This window comes from Sminthopsis crassicaudata, chromosome 5 (genome assembly GCF_048593235.1).
Source record: "Sminthopsis crassicaudata isolate SCR6 chromosome 5, ASM4859323v1, whole genome shotgun sequence".
Taxonomy (NCBI): Eukaryota; Metazoa; Chordata; class Mammalia; order Dasyuromorphia; family Dasyuridae; genus Sminthopsis; species Sminthopsis crassicaudata.
Window position 1 is genome coordinate 100,295,057 of NC_133621.1, and position 20,345 is coordinate 100,315,401.

Consider the following 20,345-nt stretch of genomic DNA (forward strand, 5'->3'; position numbering starts at 1 on the left):
TTTGGGGAAAAGTTTGCAGAAATTGCTTGCTATGAAAATTGAAGTAAATGTATAAACAATAATGAACACTCAAACAAAATACAGAACACCACCTGTATGGAAATGAGTGTGCTCAGGAAGCAGCAAGAGAGGAAGATAGGGGAAGACATTTTAAAATGGACAAACAGGTAGAGGCTTTTAATTTGCAGTGTGTCATTTGAGGGGGGATCGTTTACTAACATCAAGTCTAGGGGAGAAGAAAGTAAAATACAATTCTCTTAAACTTCAATCCCCTGATATTTAAAGTCCTCAACAACCTGGCCACAATCTACCTTTCTTTATGCCTTACTGACTCTCCTTTCACACATACTGTGATCTAGATCAGGGTTGGGGTCCATATAAGGCCCCATGAAATCATCTGGTCTGATCTTGCCTGATGAGCAGAAAGTTAAGAACAATCTCTAACTGCTTGAGTTCTGTAAGTTGATAATTTTATATGTTTATATTTTTATTTTTATATTTATATTATATTTATAAAATTAAAATATTTTAAATTAAAATATTTTATTAATTAAAATATTTATATTTATATTTTTATATTTTATATGTGAATGATGTTATAAATATCCAAATGGTCCTTGGCAGGAAACAATTTTCTCAATCCTAGTCTAGAGCAAAGCTTCTTAAACTGTGGATAGCAATCCCACATACTGAATGTAAGGGCCATAAAATATCAAAATACTTATCCACTAAAAAAAGTTACAAGATGCCCTACACTCAGTAGTATCAAACATTCCACCAAAACTTAATTCTTCATGTAAAAATAAACAAGCACAAGCACATCTATCACATTAGTAAGCAAATTTGCTTTTGTCTTTAATAAATGGTAAAATGCTTCCTCTGAGAAGTCAATCTTCTAGATACCTGGTTGGTTTGTTATTTTTTTATCCAAATATGACAATCTAATGAATTTAGGATTAAGAGCCTCTGTCTCTCCTATAGATCCCATTTTTACTTTCCTTTGAACTAAAGTGGTGGAAGTGATGGGTGGAGAGGTGGGGCAATGGTAAGGCAAAGACTTGAACCTAGAGATATAAGAGCTCAAAGTTAGACATTTCACTCAGATTTCATTATCACAAACCTGTGTTGCTTGGTCATGATGAAAGCTGTTTAAGGGGAAACTCTGGCTGTTGTAAGTAACAATGACTTGGGTAATAGAGCCAGTGCCTGCTCCCCATATATTAATATAGCCCAGCCACAGTGGTTCCGTAGCTACAATGTAGTTATTGTGAATGATGTGGTTCTCCAATTTGTTCTGCGAAAAGATAAAATCATTGGGGATGGGGAGGAGAAGAATTATAAAGCCACTTTATTTCTCTTCATTCCAAATCAAGTAAATAGGCTACAATTACTCTGAATCAGTTCATTTCTCCCTTTCTCAAGAATTATTTTGCCCTTCTTATTGAGACAGAAAAGTAGGTATTAAATTATCTTTTCCTGATGGGGAAACCAAGGCACTATTAATTAGATTAAATAATGAAGACAATTTCAAGATCATTGCCTTTATCTTTATCAGAATATTATCACAGGATAGCCAGGACTGTTTAGGTACCTAGCAATGAATACATCTATATCTCCTGACAGGTGTCTTCTGACTCAAAGAACAATTAGGGAGCACCTGTTTTCTTCTTCAAACTTAACTAGATCCTGTGAGAGACAGAGTCACTGATTTCAAATTGTGGAGACTAAAATTATACTTATTGGGTGGTAAAAGAATAATTTTGTTCATTCTTCTCAATTTACAGATTAGGAACGGAGGTCCCAAAGAGCAAATTGAATGCTCAAGATCATATAGATAGAACTCAGGCCTTCCAGGCCAATGAGGACAGAGAACATACTTATAAATGGGGAAGAACCACAAGGCAGTGGAGAAAGACATAGAAGGCATACTGTCAAGAAACATCTTGATAAAGCTTGACTCAGGAAGACTTGAGTCCAAACCAGACACTTTCTAGCTTTATAATCTCAAGCAAGTTACTTAATCACTCTTAAACTCATTTTTTGATTTGTACAATGGAGAAAATAATAGCACCTACTTCATATGTTGTAAGGATTAAATTCAATAATAAATATAAAGGGCTATGTAAGTAATAGTTGTTATCAAGGAGTTGCCTGAGCCACAAACTGGTTACATGACTTGTCCAGAGTTACATAACTAGTATTAAAAATGGGATTTGAAACCATTATTTTATATATTCCCAGCCTATGCTTCATCTACTACACTATCTTCATAAATGGTATAATATAGGCCTTTAATATCATTAATAACACTTACCTGTCCAACAGAAAAGTTTGCCAAGTAATACTTTCCCTCTTCATATGTATCTGCAAATGAAGAATAAGTTCAAGAGGATCATCACATCTTCCCTGACTAGTTCTCATCTCCAATCTTCACCCATCACCTTCCCCGCCTCCCACACACTCCTGAGGTTAGGGGGGAGTTTAGAGGTATGTGAAAATAACTCCCATTCAAAGTTAAGTGCTGAGTTTAGTGGAGAAGCCTTTTCCTTCAAACACCTTGCATCTCCATTCTATTCTCTCAAGTGTTCTTTATAACTGTTCCATTCTCTCCATTTTACACCTGTGCTTTGGTTACTGATGATCCTGTGGCGAGCAGAGCCACTGCCATTGTTAGATTTTTATATAGTCCCAATGGGACATAAAAGTAACAAGATTGCCTCCTGAAAAATTAATTTTCTATCAACTTGTCAATGTTAGGATGTGCTATGGTTTTTAGTAACAGAGGGAAAGAGTGAGGAGCCTAGTTCATGGGAGGAGCCAGAGATTAGAAAAAGACAATCAGAATGAAATGATTATAAAAGAAAAAAGGGAACTTTGGTAGACTTTAAGGTCATGCTGATCTAAAATACCATGAGAAAAAGATAACAGGATTTACTGACTCATTAGATGAATGGGAAGAAAAAAGTTCTGGAGATAATAGGCATTTGGACTTTATTTAAATGCTTCAAGGATCCATGAAGACTTTTTTTTTTTTTTTAATTTTCCAATTACATGTAAAAATAATGTAAAGATACATGATGATTTCATCAGCACTGGTACTTGCTCTCCTGAGGCAGATCATAATAAATTCCACATCTTACTATACTGTTTTCTTGAATTGCTGCAGCTGAAATGAGTAGACAATCTGTGGACTACTGAGACAACTGCCATAAATCCAGAAGAAAAGGAACCTAGAGTCTGTTTTGTCCAATCCTGTCATTTTATAAATGAAAGCATCCTCAAGAGATTACATCACATAGATAGCAAGTATCAGAGGCAGAATTTGAAGATGGGTGTTTTGACTCTGTCTCTCAAGCAGATAAATACATGAAGAATCTGGGACCTAACATTGAAGAATCCCTCACTGATAAGACTCCTGCGACTCCTACAGCTTTTGTTTTGCTTTTATAGTTTTTGAAAACCCAGATGATTCTCTCAATAGAATACTTTCATGGTGGGGCAATACACATATACCTGGCAGAATTTTTAATACGTTATTAATAGTCTAGTTCTTGGGTTTACCCATAGACCATGCTGATTTACTATTATTAATTAGAAGGAATTAGAATTAATTATGATTATTAAGATGTAGCCTATTTAAAAGCTAAATACAAAACATGATCTTGTCACATCTGTGTCTAATCACTGCTTAAACTAACAATTAAATAAATATGTTGATTGAGTGATGGTGGTGCTACTTTGGGTGTATTTTCTCTATACATCGCCAATGGGAGCTCAGACAATATGTTCTAAGTATTACAGGAAACCACTATATTGTATCTAATAACATCAATTACTTGGGAAAGGGAATAAGCATCTGTCTTCTGGCTACAGTTGAGGATAAAACCACCACCACAACCATCAAGATATTACCAAATAGGTAGACATCTTTTGATCTTCATGGGACAATGTGCATCCCTGTTAGCAAGCTTTTCTAGGATATACTAGGAAAGAATTGTTATCATAGCTACCTACGACTCATGTAAGGGGCTTCTTTACCACATGAAAACTATGTCCTAGTAACAAAGAGGATACTTGAATTGTTTTGCCATCTCCTTGCCCTTCTTTTTCATTGTTTGTCTCAAAGGATAGTTTGATGGAAAAGGGAAAAGGAGACTCAGAAATAAATAAGAGATATTAATTAAAAAAAACTTTTCTTAGATGACTTCATTCCTGTGGGGTGGATATCTGGGTTCTGGAATGGGACTTAGTGCTTATGTACCTTTAACTGGGTCAAATCCCTAGATAATGCAGACTTTCTATAAAAATAGGATAATAGATAGAAGGACTTGGAAGACATAGAATTCAACATCTCATTTGATAGATGAAGAGACTGAGGCAGAAAGATTAAATTAATTGCTAATTACAGCTAAACAGGATTTATGCTCAGATTGCTCTGACTGGAAATTTACTACCCTATTTACCATGCCATATTGTGGCTATCCCTGGCTTTAAAAATAAAACTTTATAAGGAGTTTAAACTTGAAGAAAAGGACAAAACAAATCTGTAGTATAGGTAAGGCTTTTGAGGGAGGCTATTAGACTCTTCCTGGGCAGCCCCTACTCACTGATGCTCTGTCCATCATCCCAGAAGAGCCAACCTTCAGCTTTTCCTCCATCATCCAAGGCAGCTGTGAGACCCATGAAGTTTTGCCGGCTATGTTAGCATAAGGAAAAAAGACCCGCAACCGGAGTACAATTTAGTTATTATAATAACAATAATAATAAACCTAGCTAGGATTCACATAGCACACTAATGTTTGTAAAGCACAACATATGTTACCTCATTTGATTTTCACAACAGCCCTCCCTCAAGTGCTACTATTATCTCCAATTTACAAATAGGGAAATTGAAGTGGACAGAGATTAAATGATTGGCTTTTGCCATTAAAGAGGAAGTGGCAAACCACTCCAGTATGTTTATCAAAAATCCCCATGGACAAAAAAAGTCCTTAGAGTTGCACAGAGTTGGACACAACTGAAATAAATGAAAAGTAACACAGCTAGTAAGTATTGTAGCTAAGATTTGAATTCAGGTCTTCCTGACTTCAGGCCCCAAATTCTATGTGCTGTACCACCTAGCTACCTTTGGAGCATCTGATAATATTATATAGAGAATTTAAATTCATATTTTTTTTCAGTTATTTCCAACTCTTCATGGCCCCATGTCAATAATGTCCATGGAGTTTTCTTAGCAAAGATATTGGAATGGTTTGTCATTTTCTTTTCCAATAGATTAAGGTAAATTAAGGTTAACTGACTTGCCCAAGGTCACACAACTAGTTAAGTGACCAAGAATTAGATTCAGTTCTTTCTGAATCCAGGAACAGAGCATCATCCATTGAATCATCCAGCTGCTCAAAAATTCAAATTAAAGCATCAAGAACAACAATCCTGTAAGTGTCCATTTACTCATGTGCCCACTACACTGGCCACTCTTGTCTTACTATCCAGCCATCTTCTTACAAGTAACTTGGGTGTTATACATATATCCCTCTATCCCACCCCTGAATTCAATTCTAGATCCATAACTAAAGCAATCCTACTATATTATAACTGCTACCAGAAAGGCTGTATCATTCTATTCCCTTTGACTCCATTCACCATTGCTGTAACTTTACAAATAAAAGTACCCTTCATTGTCCATTTTTCTCCTGCATGTGCTGCCTCTTTCTATTAGCAATTTAAGTACCTTGAGGAGAAAGACTATTTTTAGTTTTGTGTTTGTATTCAAGGTTTAGCACAGGACTTGGATTACATTTATTTGTCTTAGTCATTTTTCAGTCTTGTTTGACCATTCCTGACCCCGTATGGGATTTCTTGGCAAAGATACTGAAGTGGTTTGCCATTTCCTCTTATAGCTCATTTTACAGATGAGGAAACTGAGGCAAACAGGGTTAAGCAACTTGCCCAGCATCATACAGCTAGTAAGTGTCTGAGGCCAGATCTGAAGTCGGATAAATTCATGAAAATGAATCTACCCAACTCCAGACCCAGAGCTCTATCCACTGTACCACCTAGCTGCCCCACTTAGCCTATAGTATATACTTTTCATTCATCTAGTCCAATACCCTCTTTTAAAGATCAGAAACCAAAACCTAAATAAAGTCCAATGTGAGACCCTGAGCAAGTAACTTGACCTCTGTCTAGTAGAGCTGGGATTCAAACTCAGATACCAATTGGAAAACCAGCACTTAAGGCACATTGTGCCTTAAGAAATGATAGGACCATATATTTATACCTGAAAGCACAGTTAATTTAATTCTCTCATATTCTAGATGGGTTGAGGTCTAGAAAGGTTAGGTCTTTACAGGTCCTGTGACTCCATATTTGTTCTTCTACTACTACATCATGCTGCTTCTTTGTACTATTTCTTTCCAACCAAAACCTGAGAATGATTTATGATAGTTAAAGAATTTGATGTAAATTGGGTCAAGGAGCTCCCACACTCCAAGAGAAATTAATGTTGAAACAAATGTCTATGGATGGTATGGATAGGGAGAATCTCTGCTTTCTCACTCACCTGTAGTGGGTGTTATTGGCGGGTTCTTGCCATGGAAGAATGTAGCCCCCACGGATATGAAGATTAATGTGGTCAAGAGGAGCTAATAATGTCTTAAGCTGTCCCTTCACTCCCATGTCTGATCCCTGTGGCAAGAAGTAGATGGGGATAATACTTGTTTAAGGTACTTCACTTTAGCTGAATATTAACATGGCAAAATAAAAGTTTCAATCCTTCCTATTCATTTTACTGGACTTTATTCTAGCTACCTATCAACCATATTGATGTACTGCTACACCTTAAACCAGTACACTTTCACCCAGAGGAGCTTTCATTTAGTACTTACCCTTCCCCAGCCTCAACTTCAACTCTCCCACTGTCCAGTCTCCAGTAAGCCTACCCTAAATGAATCCATAATCACTTACTTCACTAAGTTTAAAAGTAGGCTTGGAGAAGAATAACTATCTAAACAAGACTTCAGGTTTTTTCAGTTTGCCTCAACAAGTTAGACTGCTTTCATCCCTTTCTCATTCCCGTCTTTCCTCTGTCCACATAGGGTATCATACCCTTATCTACAGATGCTCTTAAAATCATTTGTTTTCTCTTTTGCATCTCTGAACCCTCCAAAGATATCTTGGGGTTTACTGGCTGGATTTTTTTCTTAAGGACCATGCCTTAAACCAAAACCAATCTGATTCTAATTAGCTAACAATTGGTCCTAGGCCAAGCCCCATTTGACCAGTTTTGAGTCCTGATTTGAAAATAAATAGGAGGCTGTTTCAGTTTTGGCCAGAAATCCTGATTTCAAGATTAGCTCATTTATTCATTTACTTATTTAGATCTTTTTTTGGACCAGGTGAAGGAGAGTCTCTACCTCAATTGCTACCTAGCTTTAACCACTGATTGGGTGCAGTCTCAGTCAAACTGAGACCTGTTGAAGACCTTAGCTTAAAAAGGCCAAGGTCTCCCAAAGTATCCAGGACTTTCTTCAGTCATCCTGATCTCTACCTGGCCACTGGACCCCAATGGCTCTGGAGGGGAATGTGAGGCAGTGACATTGCACAAACCTTCCTTCACTTAAATACAATTCATTTGCATGTCATAGCATCATCTCCCTGATGTCAAGGTCCTCTTCAAGAACAAGGACATCAATTAAGCAAAAAATGCTGTCTAGCATCTCTTTGGAAATGTGGCAGAAGAAAGGAAAGCTTTGAAGATTAAGATTTAGATTAGGTAAGTTTCATGGTCTCTCTCAATTCTGAGACACTATGATTTAGTTTTTCTGTTATTGCTTGGAAGATTTTTATTTCAGTTTTCTGTTATGGAATGGATAAAAATTGGATACAATCTTTATTTCTTCTTCTGTTGCCTTCTTTCCTTTCTTCTATTTTCTAATTTTTTTTTTTTCCTTTCTATTCCCTTTTAGGGGAATAGAATGGGAATAATCCCCAGTTCTTTTCCAAGAGTGGAAAGAACAGACCATCCTATATCTCTCTCAATCTTGATAGCTAAAATTGCTTAAAAAGTGTTGATCAGACATATTTATGGGAGATTTATTATTAATAATAATTTACGTAAAATCATCTATATAACAGATGAGGTAAAAGTTTTAGAAATTTGTACCAATCCTGGCTGGATCATAGTATAAATAATTCTTGCTGGCACTAATCCACAACCTGTCTTTTCATACCTTTGAATAAGGGAAATAAAAACTTATTCATCAGTTTCATGATTCTCGCAGGCATTGACTACATTGCTTCTGTCTTAGTAGAAACTTTTCCACCAAAGCTATTTCTGAAGCCCTGAGCATGAATCTGGCCAAAACTAATTCAAAAGTTGAAGATCCTGTGAGCAAAAGTTGCTCTATCCATTTCATAAAATGGCTTTTTTCTACTAACACGCAAATGATTTATTCAGCTCCTAAGGTCTAGTGATCATAGGTCCCTTATTTTTGAAATGTGCTTCCATAAATAGTTGACTTTACCATGCTTATGGTCTAGAAAACTGGAAAGACTATCAATGATAAAGTATGACAAGGATAACTATCTTAGGCCAGCAAGAAGCAAAGCTTACCCACATCCTAATAATATTCCAGGATGAGATATCTTAACTACCCACCAGCCCATCTGATACCTAGACCAGATACACTATTCAGAACAGAGGGAACATGAGCTTCTGCGTACCATCACAGAGACTTACCGTGTAGTAATCATACCAGCGGGCATTGGGGAAGTAGGCAGTCACATTCCAGGCATTCTACAACCAATTAGATAACATAAAAATAAGTAAATAAATAAATAACTGGAGAAATTGCCCAGAATTTCCAAGAGGAATTAGCATGAATAACCATCACATTTAAGAGTACTCCAAAGCAAATTTCCTATGGATTTATCATTTCCTAATGGTCTTTTGGAAGACAATTGGAAGAATCAAGAATGATTTTAAGCTGCAAAGAAATTCAAGGACAAAACAAAAACCCACACCTTAGGACTCAGAATGCCAACCTCATATTCCTTTCTACTATTCAATATTCTATCTCAGTTTGTATCTTGTATAGGCTCAGAAAAATCTATACTCACAGGTTCCAGGACAGGACTGATTAAAAGGGCCGGGCCCCACAAGAATTGATGGGATATGTTCCACGTTGCTTTGTCTTCCACAAATCTGAGCAGAGAAATATGATGTCTCAATTCAATGGTACACAGAATTGATTTTTCCTTATTTCCAAGGCCCTAGGCTTTCATCTACTATTATGTAAATATTCAGGAAATGCAAACTAATTTAGCCCATTCCAGTCATAAAAGAGAAAGGAAAATTTGTTGCTTTAAAAAGAAAAATGTGCCTTATCATATCATTAAACCAGAAATAAAAGATTATCCAGTGTCTCTACATAATTTTCATGTTCTAAAAGAGTAAGATTATAATAAAAATAATATAAAAAAAAAAACTGATACAGTGCTTTAAGGTTTGCAAAAGTCTTTCCTCATAGCAAATCTATGAAGTGGGAAGTGTCATTATTGTAGTCTTCACTTTACAAATAAGAAAAAAAGAGCCTCAAAGAGGATAAATGGTTTACTCATGGTCACAAGCTACTGTCCTAGCTGAGATAAATGGCAAGAACAAGAAGAAGGTTGTCTTCTTATTGTCTTCTGACTCTAAGGTTTCCATATGCTACCTCTATAGATGAGAACATACTTCATTTTAGAATGGATCAATGAATGAAAAAACATTGATCAAGTGCTCATCAGATGCAAGGCAGCAGGGAAACAAATAGAAAGGCAAGACAGATACTGTTCTCAAGGTCCTACCATCATAAGAGGGGGAAGCAACACATTAAAGAGCTTCCTATTGCAATTCTAAGTGGAATCCCACACAGGACCCCCAGACACAGAGTGGGCACTTACTCATGAAGGAGGGGCCGGACAACAGTGCTGCCTTCCACATGGGCCTTGTGCATCAGGGTGTAGAGATAAGGCAAGAGTGTGTATCTTGTCTGAAGAACTTTTCTTGAAAGATCCTCAAAGGTGGAATTCCAAGCCACAGGGTCTTGTCTCTACAGATATGGAAAGAAATATTCATACAAATCCTTCATTTTACTTCACTGGGAAATAGGCCGGATACCTAATGAGCCACTCTCTACTACACAGAGAATCTGCAGAAGCAGCAGGGTTGCTTCCTAATTCCCCAGGCTACCATCCCCACGCATCTTGGCTAAGGAAGACATTCTGATTCTTCTTTCCGTGTTTTGTCTGAGCCCTGATAAAAATATATCATGGACAGCACAGACCTAACATATTTCTTCTGCAGCAATTTTCCAGTGCCATGTTAAATCTAACGCATACTGTGAAACATTAGGGGGCCCTGGCTTTATAATCTCCTGACAGAACTGTGAAAACTGCCCAGAGGTCAGCCAGAACAGAAGGGATCTTTGCTCTCTAAAATCTTTTTTTTTTTTTGTACCAGAATGCAGGTTACACAGTCTGTTGTGAAGTGAAGGACTGGTGACTAATGAGGTGGCTTCCAGGAAAGAGGGATCCATTAACTCATGAGGGAGGATTTGGAACAGGTACCAAGGCAGGTATCTTACTCTGGGCCCAACTGTATTGTGGTTCCTAGAGAAAGGGTAAAAGGCTCCCAGTTGCATCCAGCGAGCACACATCTCATATTCAGCATCTCCATTGAACCCACAGATATCAGCTCCAGTCTGAGAACAGAAAAGGGAAACACAAAGAGGATGCTGGGAGTTTCTGAACCAATCTTAACAATGATGAAGTGACTTGAGGGAGACTTACATAGGATATTCCAAAGAGACTGAATTCCATCATACCTGCAATGAGAACCACAGCAATGAGACAAGTTGGTAGAGTGAAGAGGCTCTGATCTACCCTGTTCCTTGACTTAAATACCTCAGCATAGAGAAAAGTCCCATAATACACACAGAGTGATACAATGAAATAGTAATGACCTGACTCCTCTCTGATTCTCTTCAAGAATCCAAAATAATTATCAGTTTACTGACCACCTGGACTAGATTCCTTTCTCCTCCAAGGAAAGCCTTCGGGACTAGCCCTGCACTTACCAATGATGGATTTATAGAGCTGGTCCCATGCTGCAGTGTTGTCCCCCAGCCAATGTCCTGCCCAGCGTCCTGAAGAAGGGAAGGTTGAGCGAGTGACCACAATTCCTCTCTGTCCAGTAGCCTCCTGCACACCTCTGATCAGGGAAGAAAACAAGAAATCACAACCTAAATGTGAAGGGCCAAAGGTCAGGGAGCTCTGAGTGAAGCCCAAGAACTGAGGACCATTCTCAGATAATGACTATGAGAACAAAGTGGGAAAGTGGGAGCAAAACTGCAATCTGTAATTGATGCAGGAAGGAACCAGCACTAGGGGATGAATTAGGTAAAAATATTGGGTAAGAAATACAATTTCACTTAGTTTATAAAAGTTTGTGGGGGAGAAGAGGAATATATTTTACTTCAGCTTTTGAATAGATTCACATGATGTGTCACTTAAAATAATTCTGATCAATATGTATTTCCTAAACATGCAAAAGAGATTAAAGGTAGGAACTAACCCTGCAATTTCATTCGTTGGGAACTCCAACTCTGTTTACCAACTACCTGCCATGTGGGCCTCAGGAAGAGGGAGACAGGGACTCACTCATATGTTGGCTTTGTCTGGGACCAGCCATAGAGACTGTGTACATCATAGTGCCTCACTGGGCTTCCATCAGGCAGGATCTGCTGGCTTTCCATGCACAGGGTCTTGCTGCTCAGGCCTGCGTCTCTTGACTGCAGATCTGAGGGAAAAAATTCAATGATGTGAGAGACTCTTACAATGACAAGTAGTTCACATCTGGTAGTGGTGAAGGAGGTGGTTGGAGCTGAGAGGATGAGAGAGAATGGAATATGAGTTTGGGACCAAAAAGCAGGTCAGACCTAGAACATGCAAAGGCTACAGTGTTCAGTAAAGAAATGGAAAACTGAAAATGATTTCTGAACAGTGTTCAAACTATTAGATTTAGGACTGGAGAAGCTTTAGAAAACTGGTAAGTCCACCCCACTTGTGTATAGGAAGAAGGTCCAAAAATATTCAAGGTCAAAAAGCACCATAAATGGCAGAAGTGTGACATTAGTTCAAGTCTTTTAACTCAGAATACATTACTACACCACAAGACCATATATCCCATAGACATCACTGAAATTAGTTAGAAAAGGACCTTATGAATTAAGCACTGGGAGACTGGACTTGAATGAAGCTCTCCAAATTCAAGAATTTTTGCATATGTCTGTGTTAAAGTATCAGAAGGAAAAAGAAAGGAATAGATAAAAAGAGGTTAAAAAGATAGAAAGAGAGCAAGGTGCCAGAAAAGTAAAAGACATAAAGGAAATTGAGGAAAAAGTGAACAATGAACTGATCAATTCCCCACTTCCCCCCAAAAAACCAACAATCAATTGATTAATTGCTTCCTGGGCACCAAGAATGATACATGTTGGGGATACAAGCACCAAGAATGAAACAATCTCTACTGACCAGGAAGTTCCATTCAGTGACAAATGTTGCAGAGAAGTTTTAAAAATTAACAATAAGAATTAGATTGAACAAAAATTCTGTTATTTGATAAGAAGTGAAATAAGTGTCTTCATTCAGGGAAACATGGAAGATAATCCCAAGTTTCTCTGCCATCCCTTCTTTGACCTTGCTGCAGGGAATGTAATTTATGGCCATAGTCAAGAAAATGATGAACCTTTAGATGAACTAATATCTAAAAGGCCTGGCCCAGAAAAATTTACTAACTCCCCCAAGACACGCTTTTGAACTGAGTCTTTTAGAAGCTGCATTTTTTAGTGACTGCCTATGTTCTTTTTGGAAACAATGAATGGCATTTTATAAAGTTCATAATAATCAAGGCAACATGAGGATCGAGGCAGGAACGAGGCCTGCTTACTCCAAGGACATGGATGGTAGGTCAACAGGTCTCAGATGGTAGAAATTCTGTCCCCTGAAGCAGCTTAGCTATTTGCCTATAACTAAGACCATATGTACTGTTGGAGAATCCACACTCTTCTTTAACCCAGTCTTCACACAATGTGAAAAATTATCTTTAGGCACATGACAGGTTATATAACCACCATGGTCAAAAAGCTTTGTTGGATTCTTACAACTATAGGGTAAAAAATAAGCTACTCTAGGACTTGCACCATTTGAAGCCTTATTTAAGTCTGTATGCCAGGCACATCTTTGGACAAAATCAGTCCCTTGTTTGAAGCCAAAATTCTTGTTCCACTTTTGTCTATTTACACAGGGTGCACTTTGTACTTGAATCCTTCCTCATCTTCACCTAACAAAAAATTACTTACTTTCCTTCTATGTCACATCCTTTCTAAAGGGAAGTGCTTGCCAAGGGTTCAGCATTTGGCCTATACACACTTATAATGTAAACCACGACAGTTTAGAATGCTGATAGATTTGTCCCTCAAGATATTGTCCTGCCAATGCTGGGCTGCTGGTAATGAATAAAAAAATCCTCATTCCAAGTTTCTTTGGCAAGATCATGCTGAGACTAGGTAATGATCACTCAACAAGAAATATACTTACAGGGCATATAAGGAGGATGGTTTAATGTGTTATTCTTGCAACCTGAAGGAACTGCCCCATCCACAAAATTTGATGGTTCATTCATGTCCTAAAAATGTAAAACAAATATGTATGTATATGAATATTACATTCATACATGAATATGGTGTAATTATCTTCTACCAGTTGATAATAAACAAATGAACCATCTGTTGCACTCATCATATGGGGGACTGATTAATCAGAAAGGCAAAGGTTAAGGTGATGGGGATCACCTGGAAAGACTGGGCCTCACTTTTTCTCAGGCCATGCTGGAGAGTGAAACAATTTTCTCCGATGAATAAAAGATAAATTACCTGATGGGTGATACCTTAGGCATCTTCCCTGCAGAAGAAAGTCATGATGGATATGTGATAGAAATAGAGACTGTTTAATGTCTAATTAGAAAGTATCAGCTTCAGGTAAGATTGTGTCCAGAATATATTCATCATTTATTATCTGATTCACTTCACTGGAGACTAATTTTATATATGTGCAGAAATAAACAAACATCAAACTATTATAGGATATGTATGCATGCTTTTGTATACATACACACACACACACACACTTACAATCCATATTCCATCATACTTCAAGCTCTTTTGTGGCTCATTGGGATTGGTGTGGAGTTCTAGCAATTCTCGCTTCCACCACGTGGCTGTTGAATTACGGAAAAAGTCTGGGAAGGCAACATGAGCTCTGTATAACTGTAAAAATGAAACAATCACCAGACAAAATGATCAGGCCATTGGCAAGCAAATTTATATATATATATATATATATATATATATATATATACACTATACATAATTAATTACACATATTAATATATATTAAATAATAAGTTACTTATTAGTTGCAATTCTGCTATTGAATGCAGATAACTTTGAAAAAGTTCAAAACATTTTCCAAAGAATTCTTGGTTTCATAGAAACCACAGGATCACAATTCAATTGAATACTTACCAAGGTGGAATAATCAGAGATAAATCCAAGGCTTTAAATTGACTCTCTAATTGTAACAAATGGACTCCTGCTTCTATTTGACAGATATTATCTGCCTATAATGATATTTGGGGATTCTTTGTTCCCGTGTCTATGTATATAATAATTGTTCAGTCATTCAATTAAGTCTAACTAACTCTGTTACTCCATTTGGTATTTTCTTAGCAAAGATAATAGAGCAGTTTACCATTTCCTTTTCCAGCTCTTTTTACATATAAGGAAACTAAGACAAACAGGGTTAAGTGATTTGCCCAAGGTCACACAGATAAGTATCTGAGGCCAAATCTGAAGTCAGGTCTTCTTGATTCCAGTGTTACCCACTGTACTACCTAGCAGCTGTGCACTAATGCCTTTTGAATGGATACTGAGAACCAATGGAGATGGCCTGCCTGTTAAGGATTGAAAAATAAGATTTGGTCCTTTGGGGAAGAATGCTTGCAAGCAAGTACAGAAAGAAAACTGGAATTGAGGAGAGCATCAGTCATGACAAATCAATAGCCATATTTGGGAGCAAGACAGGACTTAAGGAAATGAAAGAGGAATGAGGTAACAATTAACTCTAAATAACAATTAACTCATAAGCCAGCTTCTTTAACAATTCTTTGTATTTATAATTGTTAAAAGGTACATAATCTGCATTTTTATGAATACTTTCCCTAGCATTTGTTGTTTGCTTAGGTCTGAGAGTGTCTCAGTTCAGGTAGCTGGCCATGTAGAAATTCCCTCCACTGATGCAGCTCAGCTATTTACCTGTAACTAAGGCCACGGGTACTCCTGGAGAAGTACCAGGAGGGCACTAAGAAGTTAGAAGACTAGCACATAATCCCAAACCCACTACATTGGCCCATAATTCTTAAGACCAGTAGCAGTCAAATGAAGAGACAGGAGAGCTATGAAGAAAGGACACAAAGACCCCATAAAAGGGTCTGTCAGTGTCAACAAGAAAAGTATACATTAGTCAGTTAGTCAAAAGTTAAAGATCATTTATAAAGCATTCATTGTGTGTCAGGCACTGTGCCAAGTGATGAATTTGCAAGAAACAGAGCAAGGACTATTGCCTTTAACAATCTGAAGGCTACAAACTACTTCTCTATTATAAAAGCTTTCACAACCCATACCCCCAAAGAATCTTTTACCTTCACTTGTGTATCCCAGTCAAGAGATTCATTAATAGTGATATTGGGCAAATATGGCCAAACCTGTAGGGGAAAGAAGAAGAAAGGGAACATTTACTGGGAATAAATCTTCGATATGAGATGGGTTACAACTTATGGATTTCATGAGGAGAATCAAAAGAGAATTTAAATCATTCATTCAAGGAAATATTTGAGGACCAAATTGCCATAATTCATTCATGCACAAAAACAGTGGGGGGAAAATGAGTTATTCATGCATAAACATTCTGACATCCCTTCACACTCAGTCATGGTATAGAATTCATCCTTAATCTCAAACTCTACCTTTCCCCAAACAATGTCGCTGTCATCTGGCCATTTGATGAACACATCCTCTTGTAATCCCCTACTGAATGCAAGATATGGCTGGGTCTCATTGCCAGAAATGGCTGGGTCCTGAAATCAATGAGTGACAGTTATTATAGTGAAAGAGGCAAAATTACTCAAATACAAAGAGAAGATCTAGGGCCAACGAGGAAGAAGACAATATTAACATCTGCAGACTTCTTTTTGGACTCCAGAGCTCTTTTTGAACAGTAAGAAATAAAGTTTTCTTTTGCCGAGTTTCCTTATCCTGAGCATTGTAATAAACACCATTGTGCATGAAAAGGTAATGGCTAAATGAATGTCAGAGACAGAATTACTCAGACAAGAGGGTCAGTGCCTATTAAGCAAAAAGACATAATAACATCTTAACTCAGTGACACACCAGAATAAGGATAATTCTCATCCCACTCTCCTTCATTCGATTGAACAGATTGGGAAGGCCAGCAAATTTGGGGCTGAGAGTGAAGTCCAAATGCCTCTCCATGTAATCAATGTCCGCATATTGTACATCCTTGAAGAAAAAGAAAAGTAGGGAAATATCACTATAATGACAATAGATCCAGAGCAAGTCTCCTCAGTCTGTCTGTGCATGGCAAGTCTACTGTATAACATTTTCTTGCAGGATCAAATTATAATTCCTGATTGGAATCTATCATAATCAATCCTAAACTGCTTCCCCCTATCAGTATCTGGAATGCAAACATCAAGCTGAACCAAATACACTATAAATACAATCTTCCAGGAAAATAACACATTTCAAAAGAAAATCAAAATCCTTTGAAATATTTATGCTCTCATGGCTCAAAGTATAGCAGCAGAGTATAGTGGAAATGACAATATTTTGGAGTGAGGATCTGAGTTCAAATGCTACATCAGACAATGACTAGCTATGGGATCCTGAGGAAATTGAACTCTAAATCCTCGAGGATGTCTATTAACTCTAAAGCTAGGATCACTTCACTCCTGGGCTTCTGCTTTCAATGCTTTAAAATGCAGAGACATGACACAAGTGAAATTAAATGTTTTGACAGAAATATGCTGCATATTCCATCCATTTATGGCTAAAACTCTAGATTACTTATAATTGTTTAAAATATAAACTGTCAATCCCATCTATACCTGTTGGATACCATTTTCATACTGTACAAGTGGAGATTATCTAGAATCTAAGATTTCTTCTGCTACAATGGCTGCTTACTGCTTGAACTAAAGTTGCACTCATCTGTACAATGTTTGGGAAAAAATTCAGAAACATCATTTTTTTGAGGACATCTAACTAAAATGGTAACAACTTTAAAATACGTTTGAGAGCTTTCCTATAATCAAACAGAGGAAGCAGAAACCGGAGCCATGAGTACTGAAGGACAATTACATAAGTTGGGATTGATTTCTTAAGAAAGAGGTGTGGGTATGCTGAGTAAAGAAAGTCCATACATAGGGAATCTGAGCAGCCACCATGGCATCATAAAGTTCAGCAATTTCAGAATCATTCTTGTATCCATAGCGACACAGCTGGAAGCCTAAAGCCCAGTAAGGAGTCATCACCGGCCGGCCAATCAACTGAAAACAAGGACAAAAAACAATTTTTGTAGATTCCATTCCTTTGGATAGGGATCACAGCTGGTATCAAATATGGAGTCACTAAAACAATTCTCTCTCATCATATGATAGCCTCATAGCTCAGAGTAACTCAGAGATGTTCAAAGTAAATATCATAAAATTAGAGAAGTAGTAGTCTGGGAATATCTCTCTTTTCAAAAGGGATAATATGTATAAAGCATTTCAGCAGTCTTTAGACACTATATAAATATAAACTATTATTTTTATTTTGTATCTTCAAGAAATTTGGGATTATCGGGGGCACATTAAATAGAGATTGATTATCTCTATCTTTATAATAATGCAGTAGTAAAGAGTTCTTTCTTAAAATTTCTTTCTTTCTTCTTAATATGAACTGATCTGCTGCAAAGATGGTGGCTAAGTAAGGTCAACACCAGCAAGTCAAGTAACAGGCATTTGTTAAGTATTTACTATGTGCTAGGCACTAAGGATACAATGACAACAAAATTGTCTGCCTTTAAAGAGCTCACATTCTAGAGAAAGACAAGCATGAAGTTAACAAGCTATATAGTTATAAATTAGTGGCACTTGTAAAGTGCTAAATAAATTGGAATTTCTCAGAAAACACTTGATTATCAACAGAAGGGTTGCATGACTTCCTACCTCTGTGTACTGCTGAGTGACAAGCTCTGGGGTTGGCCCCAAAACCATGTAAAAATCCAGAATGCCTCCAATGGTACGATATGTCAGTGCAGGGGTGGGCTGGAAAGTCACATCTGGAAAAAAGATTAGATGTGTTCAGTGCTATGGAGTCATAGAATTGAAGGGCTGAAGCAGACTCAAGATCATCCACTCCAACCCAGATAGAAGTAGAAATCCTCTATGACCAAAATAGGAAGAAGGTCCTTTAGTTTCCTTCTAAAAACTTCCAGAGATGAGAAATGATAATTTCCCACAAGGTTGAGAAAGACTTAAGGAAATTGTTTATCTGTGGATCGCTCTAATTGTTATTTCAGTTATCCTCATACAGAATTGAAAGTTGACTACTTCAACAGTTAATGAGCAGTTACACTTTCCATATGCATGAACTTCTCCATTAAGTTGTACCAGCTATGGAGAGGGCTTCAAAATCCACATCTGCAGCTTTGTACTTTCCTTGATGCTAGACCTACTGGAAATTCCACATATGGAAACCTTCTGACATCTAACAATCGGTCCTTCTGCAGATGTCCCTCACCTTCCCCATTCCATGTTTCTTTTTCTTATTCTCCTCATTACTATTACTGATACCATTATTTTCTCAATTACCTAGTCATAAAACCTCAACTCATTCAGTCCCTTTTTAAACTACAGTCAAAATCCAAAGGTAGCTGAATTTTGAGGAAAAGGACCAGTATTCAAATACTGACTATCCCACTTCTTACTCATGTGATAAAACATAAGTAAACTCATAAGCTGTGTGCCTCAACTTTTCTGAAAAATAAGAACTATATTAATGACATCTACTGTTCATTTCAGGGTTAAATGGACAATTCTAAGACATAATATGCAAAACTATTCCATCTCCTTCTTTTGTTCAAATTATTCTCTCTCTAAAATGCCTCTTTTCTCATGCTTCCAAATCATCATCATTTTCCAGTCCTACCCCATCTTCACGATAACCATTCTATTGTCCTACTCCTTTCAGTCCCTCATTTCTTGGGGACCACATTTCTCCCTTCTCCAAGTTTTCAAAGCCCCATGTTCATACCTCTCTTCTCTCCTTATCATGACCATTTTTGCATGTTATTTATATACGTATCTTTCCTCCCCATTTAAAGACAGCTTAAGAGTACAAACCATGTCTTTTTTTCTCTTTATCTTTCTTGATGACTAGTACAGTGATTTGTCCATAGTAGTAGCTTAATAAATATGTAATCAATTTTATTTAAGTAGAATCAGTTAGGTGGAGTTACTAAAGAAGCCACCATCTTACCCATGGCATTGCTGTTGAGCAGGAGCACTCCGTGGGCATTGCCATCTTCTTCCAGACCCATGTAATAGGGGTGCACACCATAGGAATTCTTCTTATACTAGATCAATAGATGAGAAGAGGTCAGTCATGGTTTACCCATAAGGAACACAAATGAAAATAGCTGCATTCATAATTTTCCATGGGGGAAGTTCAAGGTCCCAAGGAAAATGAAGAATGAGAGGGTGATTCAGATTCATAATTATCCTCAACAGAAGTGCATGAGCTTGGATAAAATAATCCTGAAATGGATAAAGGAAATCTCTGTATGTATAAATAACTATTGGCCAGATGACACTCAAGTTTTTGACACTTACCTCTGGGACCTGGTCTCGAGTAAACATTCCCCAAGTGTGCCAGTTCAAGTTTCTCTGGTATGTTGTGTGCTCAGTTTCCCCAAAGCCATAGATGTAGTGGGATGGGAGGCGGGTGGAAATGCGTAGGAACATGTCATTAAAGGTAAAGCCAGGGACCTGGGAATCCCAACTGAAACACAAGAGCAGAGCATGACTCTAAAGAGGGTGGAAGAATTCCTGTGATGGGCACCCCATAGAATAACCATAAATATTCTTACTTCACTTATTAGATATCAGAATATAGAAAGAT

General features: G+C 37.4%; 1 protein-coding gene across 1 annotated transcript in view; it reads right to left on the bottom strand.

Annotated features, from left to right (window-relative positions):
- Nucleotides 1-20,345, bottom strand: part of LOC141542966 (maltase-glucoamylase-like) — a 157,702-nt gene that overhangs the window by 2,107 nt on the left and 135,250 nt on the right. Inside the window, exons 96-115 of the mRNA XM_074267708.1 lie at nucleotides 20,057-20,225; nucleotides 19,704-19,800; nucleotides 18,392-18,504; nucleotides 17,603-17,728; nucleotides 16,551-16,679; nucleotides 16,127-16,237; nucleotides 15,803-15,865; nucleotides 14,235-14,369; nucleotides 13,642-13,729; nucleotides 11,704-11,842; nucleotides 11,121-11,254; nucleotides 10,834-10,868; nucleotides 10,629-10,745; nucleotides 9,946-10,094; nucleotides 9,121-9,205; nucleotides 8,741-8,797; nucleotides 6,563-6,687; nucleotides 4,608-4,696; nucleotides 2,315-2,364; nucleotides 1,121-1,294 (exon numbers count right to left, since the gene is read on the bottom strand). Of these exons, the coding sequence (XP_074123809.1) occupies nucleotides 1,121-1,294; nucleotides 2,315-2,364; nucleotides 4,608-4,696; nucleotides 6,563-6,687; nucleotides 8,741-8,797; nucleotides 9,121-9,205; nucleotides 9,946-10,094; nucleotides 10,629-10,745; nucleotides 10,834-10,868; nucleotides 11,121-11,254; nucleotides 11,704-11,842; nucleotides 13,642-13,729; nucleotides 14,235-14,369; nucleotides 15,803-15,865; nucleotides 16,127-16,237; nucleotides 16,551-16,679; nucleotides 17,603-17,728; nucleotides 18,392-18,504; nucleotides 19,704-19,800; nucleotides 20,057-20,225 (2,185 nt within the window). The remainder of the gene's footprint in view (nucleotides 1-1,120; nucleotides 1,295-2,314; nucleotides 2,365-4,607; nucleotides 4,697-6,562; nucleotides 6,688-8,740; nucleotides 8,798-9,120; nucleotides 9,206-9,945; nucleotides 10,095-10,628; nucleotides 10,746-10,833; nucleotides 10,869-11,120; nucleotides 11,255-11,703; nucleotides 11,843-13,641; nucleotides 13,730-14,234; nucleotides 14,370-15,802; nucleotides 15,866-16,126; nucleotides 16,238-16,550; nucleotides 16,680-17,602; nucleotides 17,729-18,391; nucleotides 18,505-19,703; nucleotides 19,801-20,056; nucleotides 20,226-20,345) is intronic.